General features: G+C 44.7%; 1 protein-coding gene across 3 annotated transcripts in view; it reads left to right on the forward strand.

Annotated features, from left to right (window-relative positions):
* The window catches only part of LOC116947773 (regulator of G-protein signaling 7-like), a 133,628-nt gene that overhangs the window by 114,954 nt on the left and 6,518 nt on the right, over positions 1-12,156 (forward strand). Inside the window, exons 10-18 of one of the 3 annotated variants that reach the window (XM_032963908.2) lie at positions 697-771; positions 2,913-3,011; positions 4,048-4,109; positions 6,168-6,278; positions 6,702-6,827; positions 7,536-7,722; positions 8,473-8,562; positions 9,686-9,739; positions 10,369-10,414. In XM_032963908.2, the coding sequence (XP_032819799.1) occupies positions 697-771; positions 2,913-3,011; positions 4,048-4,109; positions 6,168-6,278; positions 6,702-6,827; positions 7,536-7,722; positions 8,473-8,562; positions 9,686-9,739; positions 10,369-10,389 (825 nt within the window). In that variant the 3' untranslated portion in view covers positions 10,390-10,414. The remainder of the gene's footprint in view (positions 1-696; positions 772-2,912; positions 3,012-4,047; positions 4,110-6,167; positions 6,279-6,701; positions 6,828-7,535; positions 7,723-8,472; positions 8,563-9,685; positions 9,740-10,368; positions 10,415-12,156) is intronic. The other 2 variants (XM_032963906.2, XM_032963907.2) reach the window with 2 other exon arrangements.

Raw genomic sequence — 12,156 nt, forward strand, 5'->3', positions numbered from 1 at the left:
GAACCCTCAACCATGCAATCAGAAGATTGGAAGTTCAAATCATGGCCGATGGTCCACTAAGTCCATCATTTCATCATCCGTCCTAGGATTATATGAATACCACTTGGGTGGGGCGTCAACAGTGGTAGTCCTATGGACAGACTAGCCGCTGTATAATTCACACTGGTGGCTGTGGTTTACCAATTGAGAGAGAAATGCCCTGTTGTTATATCACAGAGACTTGAACGATTTTTGCATTAAAAATGTTTAGCTAATGCATGATACACAACTAAATAAATATATCGTATCAGTTCATTATATTAGTACTGTATATTAATGGCATTGTCCGACATTCCAATGCAGGACCCATGAGACTCAGTGAGGCCTTGCTATGTAAGGGATATACCATTTGACTATTGTCCTGTACACAACTTAATGATCCTAAGTCCCCCTAAACCAGTGGTTCTTAACCTGGGGTGCACGCCCTTTCTGTGGGTGCAAAAATGCCTTTTAAAAAAGGTAAATAATCTAAAAAACTAATTAAGCACGGGCACATAAGGACAACTACTTTGTTTCATCGAACCTGTGTATGTATTAACCTTTTACCTTTTTAACGATTGGCAACCAAAGGGGTGCAAGGCTGCATGCAGTAAAGGCTAAGGACCACTGCCCGAGACGATCGCATGCGTGTGCATAATAGAGGCTGTTTTGTTACAGCCAGGGTGCGTGAATACCACCGAGGTGGACATGAAGAAGTCGTGTCGGATCCGGGATCCGCACAGGACACGCAAGGCAAGAGACGCTCGCAGAGACACACACACGTCGACCATAATTCACAACAACAATAGCAGTACCCCGCCATTCGCCACTAAGTGGCGGTGACGTCACCACGGCGCTTGTTCCAGGCCACGTGCACTCTGATGGCACGTGAAGTGCCGAAGACCCGCTGACAAGAGGTCACGGGACAGACTCAGCAGGTGCCATGGGTTGACTGATTGAGATGACTGGGCAATGCACCACCTGTGGCCCCGTACTCTGATAACTTTCTGCATTTTAGCAGCCTGGCGATCCTCTCGTTGTTGTGAGCGTCGCTCCTCTGCCCTCCATTGTTGTTGAAGGGCGACTGCCTTCAACTGCCCAGGAGCGTCTTCCATAGAGGCCGATCTTGGCAGCGCTGGTACCAGTTATCGGCAAGTCCGCTCAGCTCAATAACCTCCTGTACCGCATCAGTCCATCTCTTTTCCAGCCCGCGTCGTGCCCGTTTAGCCCCCTCTATCCGGACCAGACAGAAGCTGTTTGGGCATGCGGTAGCAGTGCATGCGGCTACATAACCCAGGAAACGCAGCCTTGCCCGCCGGAAGAGTTCACAGATGGAAATGTGTCCAGATCTTTCAAGGATGTGCGAGCGCATCACGCAATCCACCCTGGTTAAACCGAGGATGGATAGTAGCCAGGCCAGCCTGAATGTTTCTTACCGCCAGCGAAGAAGTTCCATCAGTGTTCCACGCTTCACAAGCATAGAGAAGGGAGGGATGGCATGACTGTGGTCAAGAATACTCAAAGCTTCGTGTGAAGCGACAGACCAGGTAGCTTCCACATAGCGCTACGCAGCCAGTGGAAAGATAAAGCCATCCGAGTGGTTCGGAGTGAGACCTTTGCTGTCAAACCGGAGCTGGCCATAAGCACACTGCCCAGATATGGAAAGCACTCCACTTTCTCCACAACTGACCCATCACCAATGGGAAATTGAGGGGGTGGAGTGTTTGATGGCACAAAATACCCAGTTTTGATGGGGCTGATAAGGCCCCACCTTTGAGTGACATGCTCCAGGTTCAGCAGCAGTGTCTCCAACTCCTGCTCTGTGTAAACATTCCCCAGTGGCAATGTGAACACATCCCACCAGGTACTCATTTGAGGCCGAGTCGACCTAGAGCAGGAGGCCCAGGCCCAGTTCAGATAATCATCACTGATGTTGGTCACGCGCGGAAATCGAACTCGGGTCACTGAATTTGTAGTGCAATGCACTAAGGCATGCAAATACGTGCAGGCACACATGCACAGGTAAACGCACACAAAGACACACATACATGTGTAGTGTACTAACACTAGTAGGAGGCGTTATCCCTCTTGTTCATTCCGGCTCTCACAGCCATAGGGGATAACTCCATACCGGGTCGGGACAGCCAACATGCTTCCAGACCCACAGCTTTAAGAGGCGAAGACCACGACGATAGCAGCATGACGAGTTCCATTCTCGATGGCAGCAGCCCCGACTGTGAGTCGGAGCTCGCCTTTTATTCCCCCCTGCAGCGTGGCCAGGCTCCGCCCTCGGCCACGCCCCCTTCTGCTCCGAGCTTGGCCCACAGGTCCAACTTGTAGAGCAGGCTGCTACCCCTAATTCCATTGTCTACCAATCTTCCAGCGCCACGCGCTACAGTGACTCATTCAACGTCACTACACATACATAGGCTTGAGAACAAACAGGCACTCATTCACGCATAGGAATACACACATGCACACATACACAACAAATTACCAACCCTCTAAAGCAACTGCACTCTCACCCTGCGTAACAATGGACCGAGTACAGTGTAAGATGTTACTCTTTGTCTGTCGGGTTTATAGAATATGACCTTATGCAGTGCAAATTAAATGCATTGTGTAGGCGCGCATTGATTTTCAATATCAGTCAATTCCTATCGCCCCGAACTCAAATCCAAACGTACATTCGGACGCATGCATATACACACAAAGACAAAGATCCCCACATATTGCCTTAACAGACTGTTGGGGCAAGTGCTGTTAGCGAGCACCTATGAAGGCCTTGAGCGGGAATCGAACTCGGGTCGCCAGGTTCGTAGCGTGGCGCGCTAACCACGATACCACCGCTCCCCACACACATATACACACACACCCACATTGTCGTCCGACAGTCTGTGTACGGCTTGCAGGATGAGTGCACTGGAGGAAGTCCACCCCCAACTCCACCGCCCGATGCAAAGAAACCCACGATGGACGAGCTGCGTCGACGGGTTTGTGCCAATCTCACTCGACCCTCCCCACTCCGCTTCTGTTCAATGCGAAGAAGATTGGTAGACAATGGAGTTCAAATGCCGAACAGCACTCAGCCTATCGCATTTCCAACTTGGTCGAAAGTCAACAGTGGTTGTCTTATATTCTTGGTTCTTTCGGTAAAGTCACGTAGAAGGGAAACAATAAAATAATAATATAAAACAATAAAATTCTCACGACGTTTCGACTGCAACACAAGCAATCATCATCAGGTGTGAAAACCACAACAAGAAAATTTGAAAAAAGTGGCGGTTTTTTAACGTTAGCACCACGGATAGCGATTTGACAGTACTGAAATGTTCTTGTTGTGGTTTTCACACCTGATGATGATTGCTTGTGTTGCAGTCGAAATGTCGTGAGAATTTTATTGTTTTGGGATTTTTATTATTTTATTGTTTCCCTTCTACGTGACTTTACCGAAAGAACCAATAATATGAATCCCTGCAGTCACGAAAGCTTTAAATCAGTGGTTGTCTTGTTATGTGCTATTTCTACCATTTGCTTGGGGCTGTCAGCGTAGTTGAGCTCCATCCATTGGTTGTTTTAGGGCGGCGATGTGTTCCAGCGGTAGCTCGTTTGCCATTTGTTGCAGCTGTTCAAGATTGAAATCTATTGGCTGCCCTGGTTAATACTGCGGGTATATTAAACCATACAAATACACACCGTATGCTTCACAGTAGATGTTAAAGATCCCGTGACATCAATCAAGAGTAGGCAATTGCGTGCCGGAGTGGTTCATAATACAAAATTGGTAAAATTACCCCACAAAATATACTCAATTGGGATCCACAAAGCAATCATCGCCCCTATTGCAAAAACTTGGCATGTCCCTTCTGAAAAATTGTATCAATTTCACACTGGCATCAAAGATCAGAGGAAATTGAGCAATTGCTATCACGTGAAACGGGTCCAAATGGCGCTTGTCACTGTGGTATTCGGAGTTTAAATTGCTACATTGCCACATCTGGTTTTCACGTGCCTTTCTGCCCTCTACAGGTGGAATTTCTCAACACTCAGCTGAACTGGCACTGCATGAAGACATCAAAAGTGGCTGAAAGGTAGTGGGTGTGACTGTGGTCTTAATTATTAGGTACGTGACAATTCTTTGTTTTTTTTTAGATCCATCGATTAAAATTGATTCTTACACTCACGATACTTGTGCGTCGAAGCTGCGTGTAAGATGTTGATCATTTACGACCGTAAACGTGAGAGTGAAACGTTGACCCCGCCAATGGAGCAGATTACTACATGCCCAGTATCTATGGAATGAACCCAATTGCCTTTGTGGTTGGAGCGATACCTTTGTTAATACCCAGCACTTGTAGTTGGTCAACCTGGGTGACTACTGTTGCTGTCATGAATGCAAATATGAGTCAATAGGTCACATGCTTGAATTTTAAACAGGTGAGATCCCGCAGAGACGAGAATTCTGTGTTTTTTAAGGAGAGACGCTGCATAGTTACAAATGAACATACAAGAATTGACGCTGTTTCAAAAGGACAAAGAACTTCAACGTCAAATATTAATACACCATTGAAGTTATGAGCAATTCAAATAAATGATTAAAAGAGGTGCAAATTAATCCAAATCATGTCAATACAATGTGCAGACTTGCAAAAGATAGAACAACAATAATTTGCGTCAACATTATTCAAGCAGTGCATCCTAGCTTTCAACGGAAGGCCGACTGAGAATGAATTTACGTGAACTTTAAAATGTACGCTCAAACTGTTGAAGGTTTCAGAGGCAGCGTGGACAAATGAGCACTTCTCCAAATATAGTGTGAATTCCTGGCGCAATAATTCCGTGAGTGGATCTTAGGTTGCGAGGGTTTAAATCTGGCACGTGCAAACGAGACAGTGTGAAGGTGAACCTAGTCCACTGGTGGTCCCCTCCGTTTTGACATCGGAAGCCAGCCATAGTGGCGAGATGTTATCTCCCTCGCCTGGTATGGAGGAGGTTGTTGAATTCGATCCAGACCCTGACGCCTGTTTATTTTGGAGTTTGCATGTTCTCCCCGTGGTTGTGTGGATTTTTATCTTGTTCCTCTGGGTTTACCCTCCACTTTTAGAATCAATGTGCATTTATAGTATTTGGCTGTTATAAATGTCCACGTGATAAGCTATCATTTGTGGCCAGGTCGCTTGTGAAAAAGAACTGTATAGCTCAGCGGGCCTTACCTCGTAAAATAAAAAAAATGTTTGGTAAATAGTTATAGTTTAGATTGGAGGTCATGACGATAACAAAGTGTATCTCGTGCTTTAAGCAAACAATGGGTCTATACGGTTTAAAGCTGGGTTAATGAGTGGGGTTATCAATTAAGGGCATGGTGGAGTTTAGAATTAAGGGCATGGAGGTGTATACGTAAAACTAAGTGGCGAGTTAATAACGCGGAAAGTGATTGGTTTCTGGCCAACAAACCCAGCCGGATTATTTGTATTCATTTGTGAGGTTTTTGTGAGTGCTAAAATTCAGCCGGAATTTAATCCAGCTAAGGCCACGTGTACATATTACTATTGTTATTTACTATGTTCAATAGTCGAGCTGCAAGAAAAAGTACTAATGTGTTAGAAATTATGAACAATTAGGATGTTTTGCATGTAGCAAGTACATTTTAAGCCCATGTAACATTTAGGCTAAGGAGCAACAAAATAAAAAATGTACAAAACCAAAAAACTAAAAACTGGGAAACAATTCAGTGTTCTCTTGCATGGGGGGAGAGGCGGGAAGTGAAAATCCACATACATAGCAAGTAAATGGTGGTCATTGATATTCTGCAATAGAAAGTATTCATCCATCGTCAATTAATACGTTTACATATCTTCATCCCTTACAGCTGGCTTAGGTGGAACTAAGTTTAATGAAAACAAGTCTATAAGATGCCCTCTTTTGGCAATTGTTGGTGACCAGGCTGACACCATCAAACCCTCGTGCTGGAGAATCTGATTTAATCAAGCGAAGTTAGCTAGCCAGGATACAAACATTGGCTCCCGTCGGTGCTTATGCATCTTTAATTATGAGCTCCCTGAGCCATCTGGCCACTTGTTGTGCCAGTAAGTTTCAACGCAGGTCTGTCTGTGTGTGTGTGTCTCTGCGTGTCGTTATCACTGATTTAGCCTGATTGGATACTCGGAGCAGTACATGGAATATGATGCTTTCCTGACTCCAACGGAACCTTCCAATCCCTGGCAGTCGGATGACCCCACTTTTTGGGACATGGAGGTCAGGTAATGGTCCTGTGTAATAACTACTCTACACTGCCTACATCTTCTTAACCTCACATTCACATCACTATTATGATTATACTTGCTTACCCAGGAAAGTTTCACTCAGTCCCGTGAATTTATTTTTCAGGAGGGTCCCGGCACATTATCGCAGTATGGCAGCAATGTTTGCTATGGATATTCAAATTGAGTCACTTGCAGGACATTTTTCAGATGGTGACCAGATTGTGACCATAATGCACTGGGAAGACTAAGACGGCCGTGCGTGGTGCTGGTCACACTGCCCTGTAGTTGTGTGTCGTGCTGCCCTTCATAGGTGCTCGCTAACAGCTCTTGCGCCAACCGCCCTTGTAGGCTGTACGGGGGGGATATTTGTCTTTTTACATATGTGCACGCGCGCGCGTGTGTGTGTGTGCGTAAGTCTAGCAAGGAGCCGAGCCAGCAGCAGGTGAGGCGGTGGGGCTTCTCCTTCGATGAAGTGCTCCATGACCCGGCAGGACAAGACCGCTTCCTCCGCTTCCTCCAGTCCGAGTTCAGCTCTGAGAATCTGGAGTGAGACGCTCGTTCAACACAGTGTGCACAGGGCAGCATTCAGCCCTGTTGACACATTCATTTAAGCAAAAAATAAAAATAAATAAACAGGGTGCTTTAATAAATGAGAATTTGCAACAATACCGCAATAGATGTGCCTCCTCCCGGGCTCTGGAGACCACCTGGAGATGATTCCAGGCCACGCGTTGACAACGATGGCGAACAAGTGGAGACTTTTAGACTTTTTGAAGCTATTTACATACATTTGTTAGCGTGTTACAGTGTATTATCCGTTCATTCTCCATTAAAAGCGATATTCCCATGCAAGTGTAAAAACAAATTTTCAGCATACTCTTTGGTTCTTCTTTTGGTAAAGTCACGTAGGTATAAAATAAAATAAATCACGCCTGAGGACGACCGCTTGTGTTGAGATCGAAACGTCGTGATTTATTTTCTTTTCTACCGACGTGACTTTACCAAAAGAAGAACCAAAGAGTATGGATTCCTGCAGTCACGAAAGCTTCAAATCAAAATCTTAAGCAACCCCCGTATACAACCAGAGAGCCAGATCGTCTCTACATTCATCACAATGTAACGTCACATGTTCTCGCCAGGCAGTGCATGCATACATACAAATAGACACGACCAGACGACATGACACAGGCATGCAGATATCCAGACATCTACCCAGCTGGGGCGACAGACGAGTAACGGGCGGTGCCGCCGCAGGTTCTGGCAGGCGGTGCAGGAGCTGAAGCGACGTCCGCTGCGCGAGGTGCCTGAGCACGTGCAGCGCATCTGGGAGGAGTTCCTGGCGCCCGGCGCCCTCAACTCCATCAACCTGGACTCGCACAGCTTCGAGCGGACGGCGCAAAACATCTGCGAGCCGTGCAGATACACGTTCGAGGACGCTCAGGTGCCCGCCGCGCCGCCCGATAGAGCGCACGGTTTAATCCCGATAGGCTGGATGGAGGAGCATCGCTGACCCATTAGCCACGGCATGGTGGACGTGGTGTGCTGGGTGCGGGAATATCTTCTGGGTTGTTGGTAGACTAAGAGTATAGAGCTGGTACTGTGAGTCCATCGAGTCAATGAGTAGATTCGAGGAGAGAATCGACTGCTTTTTTGTGGTCGATTAATTTAGCACCTTTAAAATTGGCGGCCACCCCGATATCCTGCTTCCCAAAGGCAGGAAACTCCCCTACAAGCCACGCCCAGTGTGATGTGGTTGATGATACCGATGACACCACCAAGCCCCCACCCATCACCTCCAGTCCAGCGGCACACGTGGAAACAGAGGTCAGACTTTCATTTCTATATTACTATCGTTATCTGATTGGTCGGATAATGGAACCGACAATTGGTAGAGCAGTCGGTAATTGCATAGCCCGCTCTGGTATGATGACTCTATAGGCTTTTCTGAATAAAGTAAATCTAGTTACTATATATATGAATGGATAAATTGTCGGCCTCCATTGATGTGCAGGGGTAACATGGATTTGTAGTATCGCAAAATCGTGGGAAAGGCGACTGACTGCACAGAGATGCATTTGATCAGCCCTAGATAATGGCTGATAACGATGATCTTATTGATGACGATGATGATGATAATTATTACAAAATAATTGTCTGCATTCTTGCTCTACTTGCTGTTGTTGTTGTGTAGGAGCACATCTACAAGTTGATGAAGAGCGATAGCTACGGTCGCTTCCTTCGCTCACCTATCTACCAGGAGGTGCTGCTCACGAGGAAAAAGGTTTGTCGGGCGATCATCCAATCTCTCCCATGTGCTTTCGGGTAGTGACGCGTGTGGTTTTTTTTTTCCACGCGATGTCCACTGTCCCCGAAGAAGTCCAGGAGGAATTTATGTACGAATGAAACTTGCACTCACGTGCTTCATTTGTTTTTGTTTACATTTAGCGCCTTGCTTGCCTTTCCTATACTTTGCACTTTGTTTTCGTATTGTTCGTTGTTGGTAACTTTCTGACCCGCCCCCTTTACTACTGAACATCTGTGCAAAAGAGCTTCGTAGCTCATCGGATTCTTCCAGTCCAAACAAAGGAATCTGATTCCGAGTCTGAACCTCCCGGCACGTGGGCCGGAACATCCACGCCACGTTGGGGATTCAACCCGAAATCAGAGGGGCTGCGCAGAGGCACGACCAGCACAAAAATAAATCCACGCTCGGTAACCGTTGAATCCATTTTTCTTTGGTGTCTTACCTCTGGCCATATCGGAGCCCACTAAAATTCATGAACACCCTCGAGGGACAGAGAGGTGCGTGACTGCGGTTGCAGACGTGAAGTGTGCTCCCTTTTTTCTAATTTTGAAATGCACAGATGGAAGAACTTTTACGGTCAACGTTTTTGACAATGAGGGTTTGGGTGCATAAGTCCTCCTTGGCAGAAAGTCACACGTGCTTTTGTGTGTACCGTGCACAATACACAGGACACGTTGATAGTATTTTAGCAGCAGCTGCTTAGTTTGTTCGTTATTTCACGTGTTTCTGGTACCCGATATAGTGCAACGTAAAATGACCCTCAGGCACCAGTCATCCGTTTGGCCTTTCAGCCATTCGCTATGATCATTACTAAAAATTACTTCGCCAAATTGGCTCTTATTCAAGTATATACATACTGTATATATATAACATTCACTCGTTATAATCACTCACCCCAAGGCATATTTGGCACAGGCATTGAACGTTATTAATCTGCTCATATGTTTGTATTTGTGCTTGTGGTGATCTTTCCGTATGACGAAGACTAATACAATGTTTACTCCTGCTCTTTTCAGTTAATTTGAAATAATGTTAAGCGTGTCACATATTGATGGACGATGTGCTGTTTATGCAAGAAGCATTTTATTTTCGTTACCAGTCTGAATACAACCAGGACCGTCGGACCTCATTTGAGAAGTTCACCAGGAATGTGGTGAGCGCGCACATGCACGTACAAAAAGACAAAGATCTCCATATATCCTTTAACAGACTGTTGGGGCAAGTGCTGTTAACAAACACCTATTAAGGCCGGCATAGCACACCAAGTTTGTGCTGTGGCCATCACCATGCCCAGCCAAATGATGATGTTTATACATTGCACCAGGTACTCAATTAAGGCTGAGTCATCCGAAGGGAGGCCCAGGACCGGTTCATCTATTCGTTACTGCTGTTCGCTGTAAGCGAGCATTGAACTCATGTCGCCGGGTTTGTAGCTCAGTGCACTAACCACTGTGCCACCTCTCCCCAGGCACGCATGCACGACATGTATGATAAATGCATTTGTTTCCCACAAAGCCCTTGGCCTATTATTTCATGACAACTAAGAGCAATGGCCATTATTCATATTCGAACCAAAACCAAAACGTTGTTTTGGATGTGCCTTTAAGAAAAATCCTTATTTAGCTGTTTTTCTTTTACCTCATTAAATTTATACACTTTAATAACATCTACTGTTTGATATTCCAGTGAGGAATATAAAAAAATAAAAAATTTTGAAGACCTTTTAGAAAAAAAAACACAGTAATTCCAAATGTTATTGTGGTTATCTTCCACCCTTTGCAGAAAAGTATGAACTTATTTTGAGGACATAAAAAGACGTGGAAAAGAGGTAATGGTCGTTAGACGTTCATTGCATTCTTCTTCCACCCTGTGCCCCATCCGTGGAATCCTTGAAAGTGGCCACTCCCACCCCATGCTTGAGTCACTTGTGTGCTTCTAACTCTCCATCCATGACTTCACTCACTGTTGGTGATTCATAAAACTATTCATCTGTGCCGGGCAAAAGCGAGAAGCATTAATCGTGTGTATTGTATGTGCCCTGTCATCATGTGATTCGGTAAAACAAATAAGCCTACATTTTCCCCTTTTAAATTAATATGAACCATTGCTATATGAGCAGGTGATAAAATGATGGCATTCACAGTGTATCGTACGTCCTAAGAGAACTCTCGCAAAATACAGGTAAAAGGGAGAACCTTGCAATTGCTTGCTCGTGCAGGCAAACTTGGCAAGACACTCCTGGAAAAAGAATAATTAGACTCAGTGAGGCTTTCCTTGGTAAAGCCGCATAATAATAATACTACTACTACGTTTATTGTGTTAGCCATTATGCCATGGCAGCACCACTCTCCGAAGGTTTAATACTGGGCCTTTGCTTTATGAGCAGGTGAGAAAAAGTTGGCATAACACGTGTCTCTTATGCATTAAGAGAAATCTTGTTTGCAAAGTGCAGGGTAATAAATAACTTTGCTAATATTTTTAGTGCAACTAAATGAGAGCCCATTGAGTCATTGTAAACATAGACTTGGCTGAGCAGTGTAATGTCTTGGGAGTCATTTTAGTGATTTATTTGTGGCCAGTTTTCATGCAGGGATATATTTTGTCTTTACATTTCATGGACATAACTGTTTGCGCTGTGGACACTCGTCATTTCCAAATTAAAATTGTGCATGTTTCATCAAAAGGATCAATATCTGTATGTATGCAATATAATCTAACGATCAATAATGTAGTGTATTTGAATCTTAAAATGGAAGGAAATTAAACCCCCATTGTTTGCAAATGGTTAATATTCTTTTGAGGAGAATTATAACTGACTATATTATTATGCTGACAGCACTAATCCTGAGTGCATGCTATAGTTCTGCAAAAAAAAACTAACAACATATGCTGCAGTAATTAAAACCCATCCAGAGTTATTTCTCACTCCCGCACAGTCCACAACACCTTATGAGGCACTGCATTGTTTTAAATGTTGGCAAAACAGATGATGCTTTTATTGAAATGTATTGTTTTTGGAATCTTCATGTACGGAACAATGCCACATATCCGACCTTCACAAGCTCCCATCCCCTGTGAACAATGAATCACCCACACCCAGTGTCGTAGCTGTGCCTGGTGTAACTGTAAATCTCTATCGACGTTCACAAATCTGACATTTTCACAAATATAATCAAGGTTTTTGGGTTAGATCACGTAAGTATAAATGCGTCGCAACCCTCCACCACCCGATACGGTCAATCAGTAAGAAATGTGTCACGTTAACAAAACGCCAATTAGTTACTTGTTCAGCCCACTGGTGCATTTGAAGAGTGAATCCAAATTGTATTACTGATTGGCCTTGTCGGGTAGTGGAGAGTTACGACACATTTATCCTTACGCGATCTAACCCAAACACCTTTATTATGAATAATACTGGTCGCGAAAGCCTACGTGTTAAAATTTTCACAAATAGTAATGTGTTCTTAATCTCGCGTGCATTCGCTTATTTCTCAAGTATTGTATGGTAAAGCGTTTTCTCATTTGATTGTTTTGTCCATTAACCTACAGCGTTTGTGCATGATATCCTAA

This window comes from Petromyzon marinus, chromosome 31 (genome assembly GCF_048934315.1).
Source record: "Petromyzon marinus isolate PM22_M1 ecotype Great Lakes invasive population chromosome 31, UKy_Petmar_22M1.pri1.0, whole genome shotgun sequence".
Classification (NCBI taxonomy): domain Eukaryota; kingdom Metazoa; phylum Chordata; class Hyperoartia; order Petromyzontiformes; family Petromyzontidae; genus Petromyzon; species Petromyzon marinus.